The 26,006-nt window shown below is 43.7% G+C and overlaps 1 protein-coding gene across 1 annotated transcript in view; it reads left to right on the forward strand.

Moving 5' to 3' along the window:
* Positions 1–1,842: 1,842 nt before the first annotated feature.
* Positions 1,843–26,006, forward strand: part of LOC121586376 (beta/gamma crystallin domain-containing protein 1) — a 68,531-nt gene continuing 44,367 nt past the window's right edge. The window contains exons 1-2 of the mRNA XM_041903000.2: positions 1,843–4,093; positions 23,214–25,275. Coding sequence (XP_041758934.1) covers positions 1,980–4,093; positions 23,214–25,275 — 4,176 coding nt within the window. The 5' untranslated portion in view covers positions 1,843–1,979. The remainder of the gene's footprint in view (positions 4,094–23,213; positions 25,276–26,006) is intronic.

The following is a 26,006-nucleotide window of genomic DNA, read 5'->3' on the forward strand; positions in this document are numbered from 1 at the left end:
TTCATTTCAAAGCTAAGAAGTAATTCTCTCTCTCTTTCTCTCCCCAATCTCTTTCTCCCTCAATCTTTCTCTTTTAGCACAATGTCCCACCTCTCCCTCCCCCTCCCCCTCTCTCACTCACTCTCCCTCACTCTGCCTTTCCGTCTATCGCTCGCAAACAGGCCAAGGACCTCAGCTACTCAGAGATGGACCTCCGTGCCAAGCCCAAGAGGTTCGGAACGTTCACCTTCGGCTTGAAGAGAAGGAAGAAGAGGAGTGACGGGGATCTATCCCAGAGCATCATGGTCCTCCACAGACCCGATCCAGAGGTCAAAGGGCAAGAGGAGGAGGAGCCTGTGGACCTCAGCCTCTGGGACATCAGCCTGGGCGGCACTCTGAACAAGAGGGTAATGTTCGCTATGTCTCAGCCTGACATAAACACTAAGACACTGGTCACCTCTTATCCTCCTCCCACTGTCACCAACGAATCGCAGGCCCAGGAGACCCCGATGGACAGACCTAAGACTGTCACCAACCAATCCAAATCCCAGGAATCCCTGATGGATAAGATTATTCCTATTGAAGTGGGTCGGGCTACAGGAAAAGCCCCTTTAGCTATGCCTGAGATGGAGTGGGACGAGACCTCAGAGGAAGAGGAGAGCCCGGATGTTCAGTGTGACAACCCTTATGCCTCAACAGACCATACTGACACAACTTCTATGGATGTTGATAGCTTTAACCCAACTCCTCCCTCTTTCCCATCTAGCCCACCATCCTGCTACCCATCTTACCCACCTACACCCTTTTCCCTCCCTAGCCCTCCTCCTATTACAGTTTACACCACAAACCAGAGAGATGACATTTCCCACTCCCCCTTACCCAGCTCTGACCCTGTGAGTAGTGGTCTTTCTGATCCTGTCCTTCCTGTTACTGAACTCTCACTTACCAAAGCTGAGGCCTCTGATGTTACCTTCTCCATTGGCCAACCTGTTGTTGCTGAAAATATCAGCACTGTTACCCCTAATACTGATCCCTCTCCCATTGCCTTATACCCCAATAGAGAAACCTCTGTTACTGAAACAGACATACCTGTCCCTGAGGTTAAAACCGAGACCTTTGCTTTCAACCCTGATACTTTGGCTGACAACACTGACATACCTATTCTCATCACTGTCACCTCTGCTCTTATCACTAACAACTCTGTTACTGACATGGACACCTTTACTGACACTGTTACTACCATTGAGACCACCTCCATCAATGACACCTCTGTCTCTACCACTGATACATCTAGGCCAATGCCTGAAACTGTCACCTCCGTCACTTCTGAAGAGGTCAGCACCGCTATTCCTTATCTTTGCCCCTCTCCTGCTGAAATGGTCATCCCCGTTCCAAGCACTGACAAATCTACAGCTGAAATGCTAGCCTCCATTGCAAACACTGTCAACTCCATTACCAGCAGTGACAACACTGTCCCCAACACTGACACTTCCTCTGCCAACAAAGAGGTATATGGAACTCTGTATGACTCGCTATTTCCTCAAAGTTTCACATCGGAACAAAAATCAGCCATATCAGACCCTGACTCTACTGAGGGACGTCTTGACACCAACCTAACCATGATTAATTATGACACTGACCCACACCTGTCCTTGGATAACCCCTTTGATTTATCAAGTGCTGTTTTACCTGAACTAGTTAAACAGGTGTCTGAAACAGCCATTGAAGCTAGTGTCAGTGACACCACCCAATCAACTCCATTACAGCCTGCCACTGACACCCCTGTCCCCGACAAGGACATACCTGCAACTGTAGTCTCCAAAATGGATGCCAGCCATCCTGACAGAGACACCACTGCTTCCCCTAAAACTAACCTTGCTGTTACTGACTCTAAACCAATATTCGAAGATCTTTACGACTCTCGTTTTCCTGAAAGGTTTCCCTCACATCATATATTTGACCACAGATCTGCCATCACTAGGTACACGTCTGACCCAGACATGGAGACATCTGACATTACGATGGACACTCCACCTCCTAATATGGACACTTCTCTTGAAAAAATGGACCCCCCTGTTCCTCAAATAGACACCTCCCACCCTAACACAGATATCTCCCTCACTGAGCCTGAGGCTTCTGCCTCTCTGTGCTCTGAGTCTACACTCCCCACAACTTATTCAATGGAAATGAATGACTTTGAGCCTGAGCTTCCCACCTCAGACCCATCACTCCCCAGTGCTGAGGTCTCTATCCTTGATACAGGCTCTAGTGACACACATGAAGCTCTCTATGACTCTCTTTTCCCTGAAAGTTTTCCTTCTGACCAGGTTTCCACCATTTCTGACCCCGACCTTGATAAACCAGTCCCTGTTACGGACACCGACGCTGATCTGCTCCGACCAGACTCAAACACTCAACCAAACCTTGTTGATCAGTCGGAGTCTTTGACCTCAGCTCTTCCAATTCACCTTGATACTGAGGACACTGATAATACCAAACTCGTCCTTCCTCATTCCGATCTGAACTTTGACAACTCTGATCGCATTCTCTCAGGCAATGTCACCCTCATTGTTAGCGCTACCTATCCAAGCACTGAGAATTCCAGTTCTCTTGAGTCCACCCAGGGGGAATCCTTTGTCACAAAACCAGCCACCACCTTCACCATTGATGCTTCCGGCTCCTCAACAATATCTCAAACAATGGCTACTGAGAAAGGTCAAGAAGCAGACGTAGAGATTATGGAAGAGGAACATATTCTGTCCTGTGATGCAGACATTGTCAGGGAAAAATCTAATGATGTGTCCACAATGGCTACTGAGAAAGTTCAAGAAGCAGAGATAATGGAAGAGGCCAACAGCATAGATTCTAATAGACATATTGAGGAACATATGCCCTGTGATGCAGAAGTTGTCAGGGCAAGCTCACATTATGCGACCATACCAGAGAACAGCAGTGCTATGGAGGTCACTATATCAGTGGTCCATTACAGCATCCTGGAAGATTACATGGAGGAGAGTGTAGTTGAAAAAGTAAAAGCAGAGGAAGAGGAAGAGAAAGGAACGTGCAAACAATGGATGAATGGTCATGAAACCATTGAAATGGGATGGAGTGTGGCGTCACAGAAAGAAATGTTAGAAACGAAGGATCGAGGTCAAGAGAATGAAGTCCACGAAGAAGAGAAGAGAAACATTGAGTCCCAAGAAGAGAGTGACGCAGGGAGGCTAGTGCAGGTGGAGGAGGGGGTGGAACCAGTCTGGCCACTGGTGAAAGAAGTGAGTGAGGAGGAGGTGGAACCAGCTCTTCCGGTTCAGCAGGTGTGCACACTCATGGAATGTGAGTCGCCAGCCCCGCCTTTCACCGCAGAGCAGCATGTAGAGGAGGAGGAGGAGGAGGGGTCAGGGAGTAACCGGAGTGTGGTTACGCACGCTTGCCTGGGAACAGAGGCCCGCACATATACACAGACCCCAGGCCAGGAGGAGCCACAGGAGGGGGTGGACGAGTTCTGCAGCGCTGAGAATAAACACACTAACAACAGAGAGCGAGAGGACACACTCACAACACATAACACACTCACATACACCACCGACGGAGAGGAGAGTATTTTTGACACACACACAGCAGAGATAGTGGACTTAATCACTCATACTATCGAGGACACAGGTGCACCGATCATACCCTCTTTCACTGACCAGAAAGCAAAAGTAGACACTATCACACACAGTACAAATGGTGAGAACACACTCACACTTGACACAGACAGAGAAGAGACAGCGACAGACACAGTCTTACACAGCACTGATTCAGAGTCCAACACCTACACTGTAAAGAGAGAACACAAAGGGACACTCAGTACTGAGTGGATAGACAGCATTTTCACTCAGGACACAGACGGAGCCAGTGCAGAGCCAGTGCCAGAGCATGTGGCAGTGAATCCTGCAGTCACAGGAGACACAATCCTCGAGAGACTTCGGAAGAGAGCCAACGGTCTTGTTACTGAGGACACAGAGAGTCCCGGTGCAGAGCCAGAGCAGGTGGAAGTGAAGCTGTCAGTCACAGCAGACACATTCCTCAACTCACAGAGGAACAGAGTCAACTGCCACAGCCAGCCCGAAGGGTAAGTGATAACATTTAATCTGATATCCTTACTCTGATTTCCAACTTCTCTTGATGTGTGTGTTTTGAAATGGAGGTGGAAGTGATTAAGTTTCATGTGATCATTCTATACTAAATTAGTGAGTGTGTGTGCAGATTGCACACGTGTGTCTTTGAGTGTGAGAGAATGTGGAGAATCAACAACAATTGGACTATAATTGATCTAACGTGTGTGCAGTAAATTGTATGAGTATGGTATGGTAGTAGGTGTAGTAGAGGATACAATGGTAATGTCCATTCTCTATGCAATGTGTCTGGAATGTTGTTTATTGGAAATGCAAAGACTGGTATTATCTTATACTGTTGTGATTTATGGTAACTAGCTATAATAATGAATTGGATTTACAGTTGAAGTCAAAGTTTACATACACCTTAGCCAAATACATTTAAACTCAGTTTTTCACAATTCCTGACATTTAATCCTAGTAAAAAATTCCCTGTCTTAGGTCAGTTAGGATCACCACTTTAGTTTAAGAATGTGAAATGTTAGAATAATAGTAGAGAGAATGATTTATTTCAGCTTTTATTTCTTTCATCACATTCCCAGTGGGTCAGAAGTTTACATACACTCAATTAGTATTTGGTAGCATTGCCTTTAAATTGTTTAACTTGGGTCAAATGTTTTGGGTAGCCTTCCACAAGCTTCCCACAATAAGTTGGGTGAATATTGGCCCATCCTCCTGACAGAGCTGGTGTAACTGAGTCAGGTTTGTAGGCCTCCTTGCTCTCACACACTTTTTCAGTTCTGCCCACAAATGTTCTATAGGATTGTGATGGCCACTCCAATACCTTGACTTTGTTGTCCTTAAGCCATTTTGCCACAACTTTGGAAGTATGCTTGGGGTCATTGTCCATTTGGAAGATCCATTTGCGACCAAGATGTCTTGAGATTTTGCTTCAATATACAGTGGGGGAAAAAAGTATTTAGTGAGCCACCAATTGTGCAAGTTCTCCCAATTAAAAAGATGAGAGAGGCCTGTAATTTTCATCATAGGTACACGTCAACTATGACAGACAAATTGAGAAAATTTTTCCAGAAAATCACATTGTAGGATTTTTTATGAATTTATTTGCAAATTATGGTGGAAAATAAGTATTTGGTCACCTACAAACAAGCAAGATTTCTGGCTCTCACAGACCTGTAACTTATTCTTTAAGAGGTTCCTCTGTCCTCCACTCGTTACCTGTATTAATGGCACCTGTTTGTACTTGTTATCAGTATAAAAGACACCTGTCCACAACCTCAAACAGTCACACTCCAAACTCCACTATGGCCAAGACCAAAGAGCTGTCAAAGGACACCAGAAACAAAATTGTAGACCTGCACCAGGCTGGGAAGACTGCATCTGCAATAGGTAAGCAGCTTGGTTTGAATAAATCAACTGTGGGAGCAATTATTAGGAAATGGAAGACATACAAGACCACTGATAATCTCCCTCGATCTGGGGCTCCACGCAAGATCTCACCCCGTGGGGTCAAAATGATCACAAGAACAGTGAGCAAAAATCCCAGAACCACACGGGGGGACCTAGTGAATGACCCGCAGAGAGCTGGGACCAAAGTAACAAAGCCTACCATCAGTAACACACTACGCCGCCAGGGACTCAAATCCTGCAGTGCCGGACGTGTCCCCCTGCTTAAGCCAGTACATGTCCAGGCCCATCTGAAGTTTGCTAGAGTGCATTTGGATGATCCAGAAGAGGATTGGGAGAATGTCATATGGTCAGATGAAACCAAAATATAACTTTTTGGTAAAAACTCAACTCGTCGTGTTTGGAGGACAAAGAATGCTGAGTTGCATCCAAAGAACACCATACCTACTGTGAAGCATGGGGGTGGAAACATCATGCTTTGGGGCTGTTTTTCTGCAAAGGGACCAGGACGACTGATCCGTGTAAAGGAAAGAATGAATGGGGCCATGTATCGTGAGATTTTGAGTGAAAACCTCCTTCCATCAGCAAGGGCATTGAAGATTAAACGTGGCTGGGTCTTTCAGCATGACAATGATCCCAAACACACCGCCCGGGCAACGAAGGAGTGGCATCGTAAGAAGCATTTCAAGGTCCTGGAGTGGCCTAGCCAGTCTCCAGATCTCAACCCCATAGAAAATCTTTGGAGGGAGTTGAAAGTCTGTGTTGCCCAGCGACAGCCCCAAAACATCACTGCTCTAGAGGAGATCTGCATGGAGGAATGGGCCAAAATACCAGCAACAGTGTGTGAAAACCTTGTGAAGACTTACAGAAAACGTTTGACCTGTGTCATTGCCAACAAAGGGTATATAACAAAGTATTGAGAAACTTTTGTTATTGACCAAATACTTATTTTCCACCATAATTTGCAAATAAATTCATAAAAAATCCTACAATGTGATTTACTGGAATTTTTTTTCTCATTTTGTCTGTCATAGTTGACGTGTACCTATGACGAAAATTACAGGCCTCTCTCATCTTTTTAAGTGGGAGAACTTGCACAATTGGTGGCTGACTAAATACTTTTTTTCCCCACTGTATCCACATAATTTTCCTTCCTCATGATGCCATCTATTTTGTGAAGTGCACCAGTCCCTCCTGCAGCAAAGCACCCCCACAGCATGATGCTGCCACCCACATGCTTCACGGTTGGGATTGGTGTTCTTCGGCTTGCAAGCCCACACCCTTTTTCCTCCAAACATAACGATGGTCATTATGGCCAAACTAATTTTGTTTCATCAGACCAGAGGACATTTCTCCAAAAAGTACGATCTTTGTCCCCATGTGCAGTTGCAAACCGTAGTCTGTCTTTTTTATGGCGGTTTTGGAGCAGTGGCTTCTTCCTTGCTGCGCGGCCTTTCAGGTTATGTCGATAAAGGACTTGTTTTACTGTGGATATAGATACTTTTGTACCTGTTTCCTCCAGCATCTTCACAAGGTCCTTTGCTGTTGTTCTGGGATTGATTTGCACTTTTTGCACCGAAGTACATTCATCTCTAGGAGACAGAACGGGTCTCCTTCCTGAGCGGTATGACGGCTGCGTGGTCCCATGTTGTTTATACTTGCATGCTATTGTTTGTACAGATGAACGTGGTACCTTCGGGCGTTTGGAAATTGCTCCCAAGGATGAACCAGACTTGTGGAGGTCTACAATTTTCTTTCTGAGGTCTTGGCTGATTTCCTTTGATTTTCCCATGATGTCAAGCAAAGAGGCACTGAGTTTGAAGGTAGGCCTTGAAATACATCCACAGGTGCACCTCCAATTGACTCCAATGATATAAATTAGCCTATCAGAAGCTTCTAAAGCCATGACATCATTTTCTGGAATTTTCTAAGCTGTTTAAAGGCACAGTCAACTTAGTGTATGTAAACTTCTGACCCACTGGAATTGTGATACAGTGAATTATAAGTGAAATAATCTGTCTGTAAACAATTGTTGGAAACATTACTTGTGTCACGCACAAAGTAGATGTCCTAACCCACTTGCCAAAACTATCGTTTGTTAACAAGAAATGTGTGGAGTGGTTGAAAAACAAGTTAATGACTCCAACCTAAACTTCCGACTTCAACTGTATATAGCACTTTCCTACTATGTACAGACAGACAGACATGACGAAAGGTCTACTTTAGTGTTCTGATACATGACATGTGGATCTAAGTAACTGAGCCGTCTGAACTATAAACATTACGTTGTAAATTCTCAGATGATACAACTACATTCTTTACCAGGCATTTACCCAGGCATTTTTTTCTGCCACCTTTTAATATTTCTTATTTATGGACATTTCTTTATTGAAAATGATATCCTTTTTTGTTGCTGTTGAATTGGCCATTTCCTGGTGGATCACATATTGTGAAAGTCTCCAAGCCAGACTGTAGAAGTGGTGATTAGCCTCACCCATCCGACCACGTACTTGTGGAGATTGCTCTCTGTACCCTCTCAGTGGGATGGGCTGTGAGGAGTCATAGTAAAATAACTTGACTTCTAGTCCAATGGCTTGTTTGTGTTAGATGGTAGACCCGAGATACACCTGTTGATGGATAATGCTTTTCCTATGAAAACACTGGTGACTTAAAACATCATTTGCACATACGGTGGTACACCTGTTGTCGACACGTGTGTGTGTGTGTGTGTGTGTGTGTGTGTGTGTGTGTGTGTGTGTGTGTGTGTGTGTGTGTGTGTGTGTGAGTGAGAACATGTGTGTGTACGCAACACTCTTTGTGTAGCCAAGAATGAAAGACATAAGAATGTAGCCTATGGCTTTCATTCTTTAAGATAGGTACACTATGTTAAGTGTTTCTCATAAAACGCAGGCGCAGCCTTACATGGTCTACCTGATTGTCAGGCCTTTTGCATGCCATGTGTTATCTGATCATGGAATGTTGGACCTAGGCCATTTTCTTTGAACACAGTAAAGAACCCAGTGGACCCACACAGAAAAGTTAATATAGCCAAGCCACACTGTTATCAGTTAATCTGAAAACATACAGTACTGCAGGGATATTAAACTATATTGTTACAGGGGCCAGATGTAAAAAATGTTAATTGCGGGGGGGCGGACATTTTCCACATGCCATAATTTTTCGGAAGAACTGTATAAAAAAAAGCAACGCACAACCACCAATAAAGCACTTTTCTTAAAATGAAATGTTGCTAAAAGTAATTAGGAAAGAAGTGGAGGGCCCTCAGCCACCGTGAGTCAAGGTGCAACCAAAACATTATATCATCATTGAAAAGGCGCAACGCCCGCTCACCATTATTAACTATTAATTTAGTCATTTTAAAATCATCTGAAAACTAAGGATCTCAATAAATAACACACAGATATGTCAAATCAGACAATGCCAAATTCCAGTCTGAAGGAAGTATGCTTTGAATTAATTTCCCTCAGTCATTAGGTACATTTTTGGTCACACTCCCTTCTAATTACACACTCACAAATTAACTTTTTAAGAAGGCACACCTGTTAATTGAAATGCATTCCAGGTGACTACCTCAACCACTGGTTGAGAATGCCAAGAGTGTGCAAAGCTGTCATCAAGGCAAAGGGTGGCTATTTGAAGAATCTCAAATATAAAATATATTTTGATTTGTTTAACACTTTTTTTGGTTACTACATGATTCCATATGTGTTATTTCATAGTTTTGATGTCTTCACTATTATTCTACAATGTAGAAAATAGGTAGTAGGTGTGTCCAAACTTTTGACTGGTACTGTATACTTTTGTTACTTTCTGGCCCGCGGCGAGTTGATGGTATGGGGGGGGGGGGGATTTAAGGGGATACTCAGGGGATGAATGGGTGGGAGGGGGACTGAAAAGCAACCTTAGCTGATGGGTAGGATGGGAAGGGGTGGGAAATGGGTCTGGGTAATTTTTTTAAATGCATTTATTAGATTATTTTTTTGTACCTGTAACCCCCCTCTGAAAAATAAAAATGTCAAAACTAAATAAAAAATTGGTCAAACATACCACATAGGCTCTAGAAGCCTCTAAAAAAATGCTAGAAACCACGTTATACACTGAGTGTACAAAACATTAGGAACATCTTCCCCTTTTGCCCTCAGAACAGACTCTATTTGTCGGGGCTTGGACTACAAGGTGTCGAAAGCGTTCCACAGGGATGCTGGCCCATGTTGACTCCAATGCTTCCCACAGTTGTCTGGATGTCCTTTGGGTGGTGGACCATTCTTGATACACATGGGAAACTGTTGAGCGTGAAAAACCCATCAGTGTTGCAGTTCTTGACACACTCAAACCAATGCGCCTGGCACCTACTACCATACTCCGTTCAAAGACACTTACATAATTTCTCTTGCCCATTCACCTGTCTCAATTGTCTACAGGCTTAGCAATCTTTCTTTAACCTGTCTCCTCCCATTCATATACACTGATTGAAGTGGATTTAACAGGTGACATCAATAAGGGATCATAGCTTTCACCTGGATTCACCTGGTCAGTCTATGTCATGGAGAGAGCTAATGTTTTGTACACTCAGTGTAGACCACAACCATAGTGCTTATCATTTTAGCACTGAACGTCGGATTCTGGCGGATACTTTTTTGCAGATATTTTATTAATGTTCAGAATTCATCAAAGGGCCAGTAGAAATTAATAAACAGGCCGGATCTGGCCCGTGGGCCACCAGTTGAATAGCCCTTCAGTAAGTAGTGTTGTCCGTTTGTTGTCTTTCCCAATATCTGTTGTTGTTTCCTGCTGCCCCACAAGATGGCGGCATATACATATAGTAGAGTTAAGAACGCAGTGGTCCACTTATTACAATATCACTAAGAGATATCTCTATATGTAAGGAGGAAAAATAGAAAGAATCAGGTTGTGTGAATGTGGGCAGTTTCTATAATGTCACACAGGACACAATGGTTTGCTAGCCTCCGCTTTAATCAAATCAAATCAAATGTTATTTGTCACATGCGCCGAATACAACAGATGTAGACCTTACTGTGAAATGCTTACTTACAAACCCTTAACCAACAATGCAGTTTTAAGAAAATAGGGTTAAGAAAATATTTACTAAATAAACTAAAGTTAAAAAAATACAAAATAATAAAAGTAACACAATAAAATAACAATGAGGCTATATACAGGGGGTACCGGTACCGAGTCAATGTACAGGTTAGTCAAGGTAATTTGTACATGTAGGTAGGGGTAAAGTGACTATGCATAGATAATAAACAGCGAGTAGCAGCAGTGTAAAAACAAAGGGGGGGTGGGGGGGGTGTCAATGCAAATAGTCCGGGTGGCTATTTGATTAATGTTCATTAGTCTTATGGCTTGGGGTTAGAAGCTTTTAAGGAGCTTTTTGGACCTAGACATGGTGCTCCGGTACCGCTTGCCATGCAGTAGCAGAAAGAACAGTCTATGACTTGGGTGACTGGAGTATTTGACAATTTTTGGGGCCTTCCTCTGACACCGCCTAGTATATAGGTCCTGGATGGCAGAGTACGTTGCACTCTGTACTTGGCAGAGTACGTTACACTGTCCAATATCTCTTGTATGAACTAGGAAGTCCTGTCATAACCTGCCAATAGACAAAACCTCCACCTCCTCTTTTTATGAGATTGGAGCTCTGATGGACACACATGTTAACGCTAGGTGAAAGCTAAACTAAGGAAAAACCCTCAAGGATCACCTAAAAAGTGTTTCGGACTCAGAGACCACCCTGCTACAGGGATTGGAAGGGTCAAATGTCTGCTGAAACTGTATCATCTGGTGATTGGCGCTATCCATTCTTTGTCTACGAATCTACTTTATTTTCTATGATATTCCATTTTCTTCCATGAATATCAGGAAGGAAGTAATAATCAGAAACATGCAAAAGATAGACTTTCAAGAAAAGTCAACAATTGACAACAAATGCACATTTAGGACAGAGCTTGATTAGCATACTGTGACCCCTTACATTATAGCATTACCCATGGGCATTGATAGGTGTTCACCACATGAGGGCAGCACTTTCAAAAGAGATATCAAACCAACATTTCTTTACCTGTAATTAAAAATGACAATTTTGGCCTGTCATGAAAACCTCCATTATAGGAGGCACACCCCCCCAGGCCTCTAAGCATATTGACTTGTGGACAGCATGCGGTTCATTGCCACTAAAACATGTTAGAAAAACAGTCAGCGGTGACTGACAAATTGAAAGAGATTCTCCAGGACATTTGTATTCTTATTAGCAAGTAGTTCTGAATGTAGCAATCACGAGCCAAAAGTGGTCCCCGAAATATGTAGATATTGTATGAGTATGGTATGGTAGTAGGTGTAGTAGAGGATACAATGGTAATGTCCATTCTCTATGCAATGTGTCTGGAATGTTGTTTATTGGAAATGCAAAGACTGGTATTATCTTATACTGTTGTGATTTATGGTAACTAGCTATAATAATGAATTGGATTTACAGTTGAAGTCGGAAGTTTACATACACCTTAGCCAAATACATTTAAACTCAGTTTTTCACAATTCCTGACATTTAATCCTAGTAAAAAATTCCCTGTCTTAGGTCAGTTAGGATCACCACTTTAGTTTAAGAATGTGAAATGTTAGAATAATAGTAGAGAGAATGATTTATTTCAGCTTTTATTTCTTTCATCACATTCCCAGTGGGTCAGAAGTTTACATACACTCAATTAGTATTTGGTAGCATTGCCTTTAAATTGTTTAACTTGGGTCAAATGTTTTGGGTAGCCTTCCACAAGCTTCCCACAATAAGTTTGGGTGAATATTAGCCCATCCTCCTGACAGAGCTGGTGTAACTGAGTCAGGTTTGTAGGCCTCCTTGCTTGCACACACTTTTTCAGTTCTGCCCACAAATGTTCTATAGGATTGAGGTCAGGGCTTTGTGATGGCCACTCCAATACCTTGACTTTGTTGTCCTTAAGCCATTTTGCCACAACTTTGGAAGTATGCTTGGGGTCATTGTCCATTTGGAAGATCCATTTGCGACCAAGATGTCTTGAGATTTTGCTTCAATATATCCACATAATTTTCCTTCCTCATGATGCCATCTATTTTGTGAAGTGCACCAGTCCCTCCTGCAGCAAAGCACCCCCACAGCATGATGCTGCCACCCACATGCTTCACGGTTGGGATGGTGTTCTTCGGCTTGCAAGCCCACCCCCTTTTTCCTCCAAACATAACGATGGTCATTATGGCCAAACTATTTTTGTTTCATCAGACCAGAGGACATTTCTCCAAAAAGTACGATCTTTGTCCCCATGTGCAGTTGCAAACCGTAGTCTGTCTTTTTTATGGCGGTTTTGGAGCAGTGGCTTCTTCCTTGCTGCGCGGCCTTTCAGGTTATGTCGATAAAGGACTTGTTTTACTGTGGATATAGATACTTTTGTACCTGTTTCCTCCAGCATCTTCACAAGGTCCTTTGCTGTTGTTCTGGGATTGATTTGCACTTTTTGCACCGAAGTACATTCATCTCTAGGAGACAGAACGCGTCTCCTTCCTGAGCGGTATGACGGCTGCGTGGTCCCATGTTGTTTATACTTGCATACTATTGTTTGTACAGATGAACGTGGTACCTTCGTGCGTTTGGAAATTGCTCCTAAGGATGAACCAGACTTGTGGAGGTCTACAATTTTCTTTCTGAGGTCTTGGCTGATTTCCTTTGATTTTCCCATGATGTCAAGCAAAGAGGCACTGAGTTTGAAGGTAGGCCTTGAAATACATCCACAGGTGCACCTCCAATTGACTCCAATGATATCAATTAGCCTATCAGAAGCTTCTAAAGCCATGACATCATTTTCTGGAATTTTCTAAGCTGTTTAAAGGCACAGTCAACTTAGTGTATGTAAACTTCTGACCCACTGGAATTGTGATACAGTGAATTATAAGTGAAATAATCTGTCTGTAAACAATTGTTGGAAACATTACTTGTGTCACGCACAAAGTAGATGTCCTAACCCACTTGCCAAAACTATCGTTTGTTAACAAGAAATTTGTGGAGTGGTTGAAAAACAAGTTAATGACTCCAACCTAAACTTCTGACTTCAACTGTATATAGCACTTTCCTACTATGTACAGACAGACAGACATGACGAAAGGTCTACTTTAGTGTTCTGATACATGACATGTGGATCTAAGTAACTGAGCCGTCTGAACTATAAACATTACGTTGTAAATTCTCAGATGATACAACTACATTCTTTACCAGGCATTTACCCAGGCATTTTTTTCTGTCACCTTTTAATATTTCTTATTTATGGACATTTCTTTATTGAAAATGACATCCTTTTTTGTTGCTGTTGAATTGGCCATTTCCTGGTGGATCACATATTGTGAAAGTCTCCAAGCCAGACTGTAGAAGTGGTGATTAGCCTCACCCATCCGACCACGTACTTGTGGAGATTGCTCTCTGTACCCTCTCAGTGGGATGGGCTGTGAGGAGTCATAGTAAAATAACTTGACTTCTAGTCCAATGGCTTGTTTGTGTTAGATGGTAGACCCGAGATACACCTGTTGATGGATAATGCTTTTCCTATGAAAACACTGGTGACATAAAACATCATTTGCACATACGGTGGTACACCTGTTGTCGACACGTGTGTGTGTGTGTGTGTGTGTGTGTGTGTGTGTGTGTGAGTGAGAACATGTGTGCGTACGCAACACTCTTTGTGTAGTCAAGAATGAAAGACATAAGAATGTAGCCTATGGCTTTCATTCTTTAAGATAGGTACACTATGTTAAGTGTTTCTCATAAAACGCAGGCGCAGCCTTACATGGTCTACCTGATTGTCAGGCCTTTTGCATGCCATGTGTTATCTGATCATGGAATGTTGGACCTAGGCCTTTTTCTTTGAACACAGTAAAGAACCCAGTGGACCCACACAGAAAAGTTAATATAGCCAAGCCACACTGTTATCAGTTAATCTGAAAACATACAGTACTGCAGGGATATTAAACTATATTGTTACAGGGGCCAGATGTAAAAAATGTTAATTGCGGGGGGGGGCGGACATTTTCCACATGCCATAATTTTTCGGAAGAACTGTATAAAAAAAGCAACGCACAACCACCAATAAAGCACTTTTCTTAAAATGAAATGTTGCTAAAAGTAATTAGGAAAGAAGTGGAGGGCCCTCAGCCACCGTGAGTCAAGGTGCAACCAAAACATTATATCATCATTGAAAAGGCGCAACGCCCGCTCACCATTATTAACTATTAATTTAGTCATTTTAAAATCATCTGAAAACTAAGGATCTCAATAAATAACACACAGATATGTCAAATCAGACAATGCCAAATTCCAGTCTGAAGGAAGTATGCTTTGAATTAATTTCCCTCAGTCATTAGGTACATTTTTGGTCACACTCCCTTCTAATTACACACTCACAAATTAACTTTTTAAGAAGGCACACCTGTTAATTGAAATGCATTCCAGGTGACTACCTCAACCACTGGTTGAGAATGCCAAGAGTGTGCAAAGCTGTCATCAAGGCAAAGGGGTGGCTATTTGAAGAATCTCAAATATAAAATATATTTTGATTTGTTTAACACTTTTTTTGGTTACTACATGATTCCATATGTGTTATTTCATAGTTTTGATGTCTTCACAAATTATTCTACAATGTAGAAAATAGGTAGTAGGTGTGTCCAAACTTTTGACTGGTACTGTATACTTTTGTTACTTTCTGGCCCGCGGCGAGTTGATGGTATGGGGGGGGGGGGGATTTAAGGGGATACTCAGGGGATGAATGGGTGGGAGGGGGACTGAAAAGCAACCTTAGCTGATGGGTAGGATGGGAAGGGGTGGGGAAATGGGTCTGGGTAATTTTTTTAAATGCATTTATTAGATAATTTTTTTTGTACCTGTAACCCCCCTCTGAAAAATAAAAATGTCAAAACTAAATAAAAAATTGGTCAAACATACCACATAGGCTCTAGAAGCCTCTAAAAAAATGCTAGAAACCACGTTATACACTGAGTGTACAAAACATTAGGAACATCTTCCCCTTTTGCCCTCAGAACAGACTCTATTTGTCGGGGCTTGGACTACAAGGTGTCGAAAGCGTTCCACAGGGATGCTGGCCCATGTTGACTCCAATGCTTCCCACAGTTGTCTGGATGTCCTTTGGGTGGTGGACCATTCTTGATACACATGGGAAACTGTTGAGCGTGAAAAACCCATCAGTGTTGCAGTTCTTGACACACTCAAACCAATGCGCCTGGCACCTACTACCATACTCCGTTCAAAGACACTTACATAATTTCTCTTGCCCATTCACCTGTCTCAATTGTCTACAGGCTTAGCAATCTTTCTTTAACCTGTCTCCTCCCATTCATATACACTGATTGAAGTGGATTTAACAGGTGACATCAATAAGGGATCATAGCTTTCACCTGGATTCACCTGGTCAGTCTATGTCATGGAGAGAGCTAATGTTTTGTACACTCAGTGTAGACCACAACCATAGTGCTTATCATTTTAGCACTGAACGTCGGATTCTGGCGGATACTTTTTGCAGATATTTTATTAATGTTCAGAATTCATCAAAGGGCCAGTAGAAATTAATAAACAGGCCGGATCTGGCCCGTGGGCCACCAGTTGAATAGCCCTTCAGTAAGTAGTGTTGTCCGTTTGTTGTCTTTCCCAATATCTGTTGTTGTTTCCTGCTGCCCCACAAGATGGCGGCATATACATATAGTAGAGTTAAGAACGCAGTGGTCCACTTATTACAATATCACTAAGAGATATCTCTATATGTAAGGAGGAAAAATAGAAAGAATCAGGTTGTGTGAATGTGGGCAGTTTCTATAATGTCACACAGGACACAATGGTTTGCTAGCCTCCGCTTTAATCAAATCAAATAAAATGTTATTTGTCACATGCGCCGAATACAACAGATGTAGACCTAGACATGGTGCTCCGGTACCGCTTGCCATGCAGTAGCAGAAAGAACAGTCTATGACTTGGGTGACTGGAGTATTTGACAATTTTTTGGGCCTTCCTCTGACACCGCCTAGTATATAGGTCCTGGATGGCAGAGTACGTTGCACTCTGTACTTGGCAGAGTACGTTACACTGTCCAATATCTCTTGTATGAACTAGGAAGTCCTGTCATAACCTGCCAATAGACAAAACCTCCACCTCCTCTTTTATGAGATTGGAGCTCTGATGGACACACATGTTAACGCTAGGTGAAAGCTAAACTAAGGAAAAACCCTCAAGGATCACCTAAAAAGTGTTTCGGACTCAGAGACCACCCTGCTACAGGGATTGGAAGGGTCAAATGTCTGCTGATACTGTATCATCTGGTGATTGGCGCTATCCATTCTTTGTCTACGAATCTACTTTATTTTCTATGATATTCCATTTTCTTCCATGAATATCAGGAAGGAAGTAATAATCAGAAACATGCAAAAGATAGACTTTCAAGAAAAGTCAACAATTGACAACAAATGCACATTTAGGACAGAGCTTGATTAGCATACTGTGACCCCTTACATTATAGCATTACCCATGGGCATTGATAGGTGTTCACCACATGAGGGCAGCACTTTCAAAAGAGATATCAAACCAACATTTCTTTACCTGTAATTAAAAATGACAATTTTGGCCTGTGATGAAAACCTCCATTATATGAGGCACACCCCCCCAGGCCTCTAAGCATATTGACTTGTGGACAGCATGCAGTTCCTTGCCACTAAAACATGTTAGAAAAACAGTCAGCGGTGACTGACAAATTGAAAGAGATTCTCCAGGACATTTGTATTCTTATTAGCAAGTAGTTCTGAATGTAGCAATCACGAGCCAAAAGTGGTCCCCGAAATATGTAGATATGTGCGCCACGTCATTGCTCTCTCTCTGCTGCGTCCACTGAGCTGTTGGGCCCACCCTGCAACCTCATTGGATAACGCTGGGCATGCCGCTTGCTAGCTGTCACTCAAATGTGCGGGCGGAAGCTCATTGGCTAGAACTCAAATTGCTAGGGAGCTGGCCCACTTGGGGGGAAATGTAGGGAAAATTGCACTGCACAGCTTCAAGAAAACAGTTAATTGAGGTAAGACAGTAATTTTGCTCATAGATGATGCATGTGTGAGCTACACATTGACACATCAGCCCAATGCGGGAGGTTTAAAAAATAGGGAGCTGGCCCACTTGGGGGAAATGTAGGGAATATTGCACTGCACAGCTTCAAGAAAACAGTTAATTGAGGTAAGACAGTAATTCTGCTCATAGATGATGCATGTGTGAACTACACATTGACACATCAGCCCAAAGCGGGAGGTTTAAAAAATAGGGAGCTGGCCCACTTGGGGGGAAATGTAGGGAAAATTGCACTGCACAGCTTCAAGAAAACAGTTAATTGAGGTAAGACAATAATTCTGCTCATAGATGATGCATGTGTGAACTACACATTGACACATCAGCCCAAAGCGGGAGGTTTAAAAAATACTTTCTTAGTCGCCAAAATACCGGAGTCTTTAATGACTGAAGAGAATGTACAGCTCTAGAACATCAGTAACGCCGACCAAATTAATGATCTTATGGGAACTATACATCCCAGTATGTTGAGCTACAGTGGTGGCGGTTTCACATGACGTCATGACTGAGATCCCAATGGATCGTGTTGCTCTGTAACTCTGAATCCAAAGTTGCACTGGCACTCTGCATGTACACCTGGTACCAGCTGTGCACGTGGTACCAGAGATGGTTTCTGTGAGAATGGAGAGACCTGTGTGGAATGTGGAGGCACACAGGCAGGCCCCAATTCAAAGTACTGTAGTACATTAAAGAAAAAACATCCACAGGTGCAGCCAGGGTACAAATACTGCCATAAGAAAATAAATACCTGCACAACAGCTGTTGGAATGCTGCTGAATTTCAAAAGTGAAGCCTGATAAAATCTCTTAGTGATTGATGCATTGCTATTAAAATGTAAGAACAAGCAAAGAGTGTGTGGGGATTCATGTTCTTCCTCCACCTTACCTTTCAGATAGCATAGAGAAAAAAAGGAGTAATAAAAAATAAAAGTCCTAATGGTACCAAAATTTCAATTGGAACATGTTCTAAATCAAATCAATGTTTATTGCTCACGTACACATTTTAGAAGGTGTTTTAGCAGTGCAGTGAAATGCCAAAGGCAAGAAATCAAGAACGGATGGACGAATCAAATTAACAACCCAAATAGCACTGTAGCAGTATCAAAATTCAATCTATACATATGTACACCGGGGGAATTTACACAAGAGAAACTACGCTGAACAAAAATATAAACGCAACATGTAAAGTGTTGGTCCCATGTTTCATGAGCTGAAATAAAAGTTCCCAGAAATTTTCCATCCGCACAAAAAGCTTATTTATCTTCAATTTTGTGCACAAATTTGTTTACATCCCTGTTAGTGAGTATTTTTCCTTTGCCAAGATAATCTATCTACCTGACAGGTGTGGCAGATCAAAAATCTGATTAAACAGCATGATCATTACACAGGTGCACCTTGTGCTGGGGACAATAAAAGGCTATTAAAAAATGTGCCGTTTGTCACACAACACAATGCCACAGATGTCTCAAATTTTGAGGGATCGTGTAATAGGCATGCTGACTGCAGGAATGTCCACCAGAATTTGGCAGTACCTCCAACCGGCCTCACAACCGCAGACCACGTGTATGGCGTCGTGTGGGCAAGCAGTTTGCAGATGTTAACATTGTGAACAGAGTGCCCCATGGTGGTGGTGGGGTTATGGTATGGGAAGACATAAGCTACGGACAACAAACACAATTGTATTTGATCTATGGCAATTTTAATGCACAGAGATACCGTGACGACATCCTGAGGCCCATTGTCGTGCCATTCATCCGCCGCCATTCCTCATGTTTCAGCTTGATAATGCACGGCCCCATGTCGCAAGGATTTGTACCCAATTCCTGGAAGCTGAAAATGTCCCAGTTTTTCCATGGCCTGTATACTCACCAGGCATGTCACCTATTGAGCATGTTTGGGATGCTCTGGATCTACGTGTATGACAGCGTGTTCCAGTTCCCGCCAATATCCAGCAACTTCGCACAGCCATTGAAGAGGAGTAGGACAACATTCCACAATCAACAGCCTGGTCAACTCTATGCGAAGGAGATGTGTCGCGGTGCATGAGGCAAATGGTGGTCACACCAGATACTGACTGGTTTATTGATCCACGCCCCATACCTTTTTTTAAAGGTATCTGTGACCAACAGATTCATATCTGTATTCCCAGTCATGTGAAATCCATAGACTAGGGCCTAATGTATTTATTTCAATTGACTGATTTCCTTATATGAACTGTAACTCAGTCAAATCTTAGGTGGTGATACAGCCCAACAGGATGCTCTCAATGGTGCATATGTAGAAGTTCATGAGGGTCTTAGGGGCCATGCCAAATTTCTTCAGCCGCTAGAGGTTGTAGAGGCGCTGTTGCCCTTCTTCACCACAATGTCGGTGTAGTGAGATCATTTCAGGTCATCAGTGATGTGTATGCCAAGAAACTTAAAGCTTTTGACCTGATCTACTGCGGCCCTGTCGATGACGATGTGGGCATGCTCCCTCTTCTGTTTCCTGTAGTCCACAATAAGATCCTACCTTTTTATTGACGTTGAGGGAGAGGTTATTTTCCTGGCATCACTCCGCCAGCACAGGTGTGTCAGCATGTGTGTGTGAATTCACAATTTCCCATGTTGGAGCAGATGATTGCGAGTTTGTTGATTTGACATTTAAAGGGCAACTGCACTTCGGGGTGTGGTTTGATGTGGGTATCTCTTGTGTGTGTTCGCAGGTGGGAAGAGTTAGCCAAATTATTTCGCCAATTAGCTTCAGCCGGCTGGTGTGCGACCGTGGCAAAGTTGACCTATTGACCTTTTAAAATGTAGTACATTGTGTAATTTACTAATGGTCCCTAACTAGCCCCATAGGGATATCGAATGTCAAACCAAATTGACCATGGGAATTACGATCAGGTCGCGTGCAGCTGTCCTCCGAATTGATGATTACTTGGGTACTGCCGGCTGAGGGAATGTGGGCAGGATTAAAATAAACCCAACCCATGGAAAACTGTTACTGTAACCTTCATTCCATGACATACAATCTCTTCCTATCATCTCACAAATCGTAGTTTTGGACGAGACTGACATTATGACAAATTATCCTATTTATATTTTGACACTAGAATACATGTTTGACTCATACCAATGACACATAGGTTGCTTTTTAGGAGTAGTCGCTCTTTAATGCTGCATGTTCCAGCAGAGGTGCAGTGGTATGTGGTAGCTAGGCCCTTCTGTCTTCCCCGGGGTGCAGGTGTGGTGATGAGCTGAGCTACCTGCTGAAACTCAGGGCTGGAGAAGTGGAATAGCAGGCTACCAAGACACACACGGGAGAAAAGTGGGATAAAGAAATAGTTTAGAAAAATAAATACACTGCTACGGAATGACATTGTTGTAGTGATGTGCTGTCAAATTTTTCCAAAGTGGTAGTATGAAATTAGGTAGGAGTTGTGAGGATAGATTAACTCCATTTACTGTAGGTAAACATTCGTTGTCGGCTCATAAAAGGACTGCTGTTTAGTCTGGAACACATAGATAGGACGCTTACGTCTGTGTTCACTCCACTCTCCAGTAGTTTGCATATTGTGCACTTTATGTTTTACCTGTCCCTGGAGAGAGACCCTGCATGTTTGAACAGACCAACACATTTTTGTTGTGGACACTAAATCAAAGGCTTCTGCTTCATCTTATCATAAGTCAGTGGTTCTAATGGTTCAGTCGGTTAGAGCAGGGGTTTTCTAACCTCTCCTCTGGGACCCCAATCCTTTCCATGTATTTGAACTATTCCAGAGCTAGCACACCTTGTTCAACTTGTCAACTAATTATCAAGCCCCTTGACTACTTGAATCAGGTGAGCTAGTTCAGTGCCCTCGAAATCCTAGTCCTGGGGACCCAATGGATGCACATTTTTGTTTTTGCCCTAGCACTCACACACCTGATTTCAAATCAAAGGCTTGATGAAGAATGAACTGTTGAGCGCTAGGAAGGGAAACAAGTGTAACCCTTTGAGGCCCCAGGACCAGGTTTGATTTCGATTCCCAAATGAACCACATATCAAACATGTGTGTCACTGTCAATGCTAAAGCGTCGCTCACACTTTATTTGGATAGTCCATCTCTAGATGGTCTACAGATTGTCATACTATCAACAAACTATATGTTGATAAGCGACTTCTTGCTAAGGTTATGGTTAGTGTTAGTAGATAGTTGAAATGTTACTGACTAGTCTGTAGATTGCCTGTAGAGCAGGGTTCTTCAATTCCGGTCCTGGAGGGCCGAAACACTTCTTTTTTATTTCTACATGGTAGTTATTTGCACTCCCCTGGTGTCCAAGGTCTGAATTAGCCCCTGATTAGAAGGAGAGGATGAAAAACAGGAGTTTCGGCCCTCCAGGACCGGAATTGAAGAACCCTGCTGTAGAGCATCTACAGATGGACTATCCAATTAAATCGATCAATCAATCAAATGTATTTATAAAGCCCTTTTTACATCAGCAGATGTCACAAAGTGCTATACAGAAACCCAGCCTAAATCCCCAAACAGCAAGCAATGCAGATGTAGAAGTTTTGCCGCGTCTGCTAAAAGCATATGAATCATACTTCAAAACATAGTAATTATGCAACAGTGACCTATGAGGAATGCATGTCTGGCTTCTGTGTGTTTTGATTTGACATATGAGAGAGCTCAGGTTGTACACCAACAGGTTTGTGGTAAGGTTATCACAACACAGTGCTATTGTTTGATCTTATGACCTCCAAGTGCTCCTGGTAACCACCCATTCCTTCCGTGAAGAGTAGGTAGGGCACTTAATTAGTTAATGCCACCCCCTGAAAGTTCTCCCAACATGAGAGCTGTAACAGAACAGTGATTACTATAGCTGTTAACGGTTATTCAAGTCATTTGTGGAATAGTACTGGGATTTAAAAGTGACTGTACCTGTAACACTTTGTTTGGAGCTCTTTGCACATTTGAAGGCGATTTGAGAAATAGTGATTCATTTCAAAGTCATTTCAACATTGCCTGATAGTTAACCTGTGACATTCAAGCTCAAAGGTGATTTAACAAACGGTTACATCCACAGTAGTATCACAGTAGGTTTGGCCTGGTATCATTTGAAACCTGTTGACTTAAAGTAACCTTTAGCTTTCAGCAACTCTTCATTCACATTGTAAACACAAACTAATCTCCGGTTAAACATTGTTGCAATGTGTGTAAGTTATGTGTGCATTTTTTTTGCGCCTTGTATAACACACAATGTATAATATATATTTGTCAAATACAAATGTACTAACTATATACATAAAAAAGATGTATGAAGTTTTGGGCCAGCACTGTTACATTTCCCAATCAATGCCACAAAACCCAGTCATTGACACACTGCTGATGAAACATGTAGCCTAGCTTCTGTTAACCTTTTTTACAGTACACCCAATTCTGCATACCTAAAATTCACCTCTATAATTTCCATAGCTCGCCTAGATAATCACCACCTCTTGAAAAAACAGTCCTTAACACACTTCCATGATTGGTCATATTAACTTGTGTCATTCTGTTTGTCTCCTACCTGTTAGGTCTCTGGATGCTTCAGCTGTTTTCAGTACAACTTTAAAATACTCTGAGGGCTCTGATTCAGAAATTCAGCAGATAGTGGCTGATCTGGAGTCAGACAGCGAGATGAAATCATACCGTTCCACTCTCATTATAAGACCCTCTCCCACCCACGAGGGCATGGATGAATCAAAACAGGGCTTCCGCAAAGTCTCCCGGGTCACTGACAATGACACCACAGACCACACTGAATTCAGTGTGGACTACAGTGAAAGCACTATCACTGACCCCAATAGAACTGAAAGTGACCTAGGTCCAGTTGCACCAGAATACAAATGGAGAAACCGGTATGAGGGGGTGCAAACCACTTTCGACCCCACAGGGGTGTCCTGGCTCTCTGACTCTCAGTCGGATGAGTCAAGATCGTCCACATACAATGGATTCTACTCCTCCCTCTCCCCCTCCCTCTCTGTGTACACACAACACCTCACCTCCCCCGGGCCGCCATTCCAGGAACCTGGCCTGTCCTCCCTCTCCTCGGACATGCCTGGTTCCCCCGGCAACGGTCACTGGCTGAGCGACTGGAGCGAAGTTCAGCTGAGCCATGAGAGTAGCGAGCCAGGAACAGGCAGGGGGAGGAGGAGGGAGTGGGAGGAGGAGGAGGAGGAGGAGGAGGAGGAGCTAGCCACTGCACCTGCAGGACAGAGAGCAAGAGGGGTAGAGCAAAAGAGTAGGGCGGGAGAGTCCGTGGCAAAGAAGATAAAGTCAGGCTGTGACTCACAGTTGCTCCCAGTCTCAAACTTCTCCTCGGCGGGTCAGACCGTTGACGACGTGGACTACAGCAGAGGCAGCAGTGACTCCTTTTCTGGAGTGTACAAGGCCACACGCGTGGAGCTGCTCCCTGACCCCTCCTCCTCAGACCCTTCCCCCTCTTCCTCTCCCGTGACCCCTGACCCGGGCTCCCCCTATCACGGTGACATGGAAAGCCTGGTGGACACCCTGAAGAGCATGAATCCTAGCCCGCTCCAGAGACAGAGGAGCCTGCGTGGGACCATCATCCCCTCCATCTTCTCCTCCCTTTCCCCTATCGTGGAGGATACCCCATGCTCCAGCCCCACCAACACCAAATCTCCCCAGGTGCCCTCTGGGTCTTCGCTGGAGGGCCCTAACGACCGCTACAACCTGCCCGCAGACCTGGGCCTCAACTGGGGTGCCTCCAAAGAGATGCGCTCCCCTCTGGAGTTGATGAAGCTCCAACAGCAGCAGGAGCAGCAGGCTGGGAACCACCATTGGAGCCGTGGAGGCCTCAACCTCCCACTCCGAGCCTCGGCTCTTAACAGCATCGTCGTGAGGAAGAGCTCCTTGGGCAGTGACTCATCCTCAGAGCATTCGCCGTCCCCCCTGCTAAATGGAGGGAGCAACAACCAGTCTCCAAACCCCTCGCGCCTGGGCAACTCGCTCCTCTACTCCAGCTATCGTTCGGCATCGATGGATCAACCCCAGGAGAATGGCAAGGCCCATAGCCCAGGCCAGCGGCCCTCTCTGTTCCGTACGGGCTCCCTACCGGACATAGGGCCTAACCACATGAGCTCAGGGGTTGGTATGGGTATGGCCGGTGGGCCTGGGAGCGGACTTGGATTTGAATCTGGAGTTGGAACCGGAACTGGAACTGACCCTTCAACCCCCTTCCGCTACGAACTTTTCTCCTCCCTGATGTCTGGCTCCTTAACCGGAAACAACACAGACACCAACTCTCGAATGAGCAGGCCCCCTCCCCTCCCTAGCTTCACCTCTACCCTAGGAGACCTTCTCAGTCCCACAAGCTCATCTCTGGACATCCACAGGTCGTTCGCCAATGCTAACGACTCCCAGTCCAAGCTCAGCCAGGGGCTGAGTGGTATGGGTTCTGTGGGCTCTATTGGTCTGGGTCTGCAGAGGAACTTCAGTAACGAAGGCCTGAACTCACCACTGTTCAACATGGGGTCCCCCCATGGAGGGTCTGTCCATGGAGGATCTCACTTCAGTCCAGAGCCAGAGCCTGAGAAGAACCTGGTGCCCAAGTATAGAGCCTTCCCCGACGCCTATGTGAGTACTGACCTGGGGTTTAATTTAGCATTGGTTTAGTTGCAAAGTTTGAGTTGGAGAAGGTTTCAGTAAGAGATTGTGTGAATACTGGGATCATGGGGATGGTAAAAGGAGTGATAGAATTCATGACAAAGAGTCTTATGGGAAGGGGTCTAGTACAATGGGAATAGAGGCATTTAATAGGACTGCAATTGGATTGGATTTGTCTTGGACACGTATTTCACCATTGGCTTCATGACAATGTTTAGTGAGAGATTGTGAGAACACGGTGTGAGAGGAGAAGAATATAGGAGGGAAAGGAGGAAATGGAATTCAGCCTAAGTATGCAGGATGTACATGTTTTAGACGCTTACTAAGCATTTTATCATTAGTTTATATGGAAGTTTTGAAATACAGATGAGTTTAGGAAGAGATTACGTGACAATCTGATTTGAGAAAAAGTGACAATTCCCGGTGTAGTTTCCTGATTTTCTACCTTTCACTGAATGAGTTCCACCACAGTGATGCCGATGCCCTTCCTGAATGTGAAAGGGTGAGTGCAGTGAAATGGTCTCGGAGACTAGGGTGATGAAACACAATAGATCCATGGCTATATACATTACATCAGCCACAGGATCCGTGCTCCTCTCTCATGTAGCTACTAGCTCTTCCCATCTGCATTATCTCATGTCATAATACAAATTTTCAGGTCTCTAATAAATACAGTAACAGAAAACAATACAGGTGAGCAA

Source organism: Coregonus clupeaformis, chromosome 17, assembly GCF_020615455.1.
Source record: "Coregonus clupeaformis isolate EN_2021a chromosome 17, ASM2061545v1, whole genome shotgun sequence".
In the NCBI taxonomy this organism is placed as follows: Eukaryota; Metazoa; Chordata; class Actinopteri; order Salmoniformes; family Salmonidae; genus Coregonus; species Coregonus clupeaformis.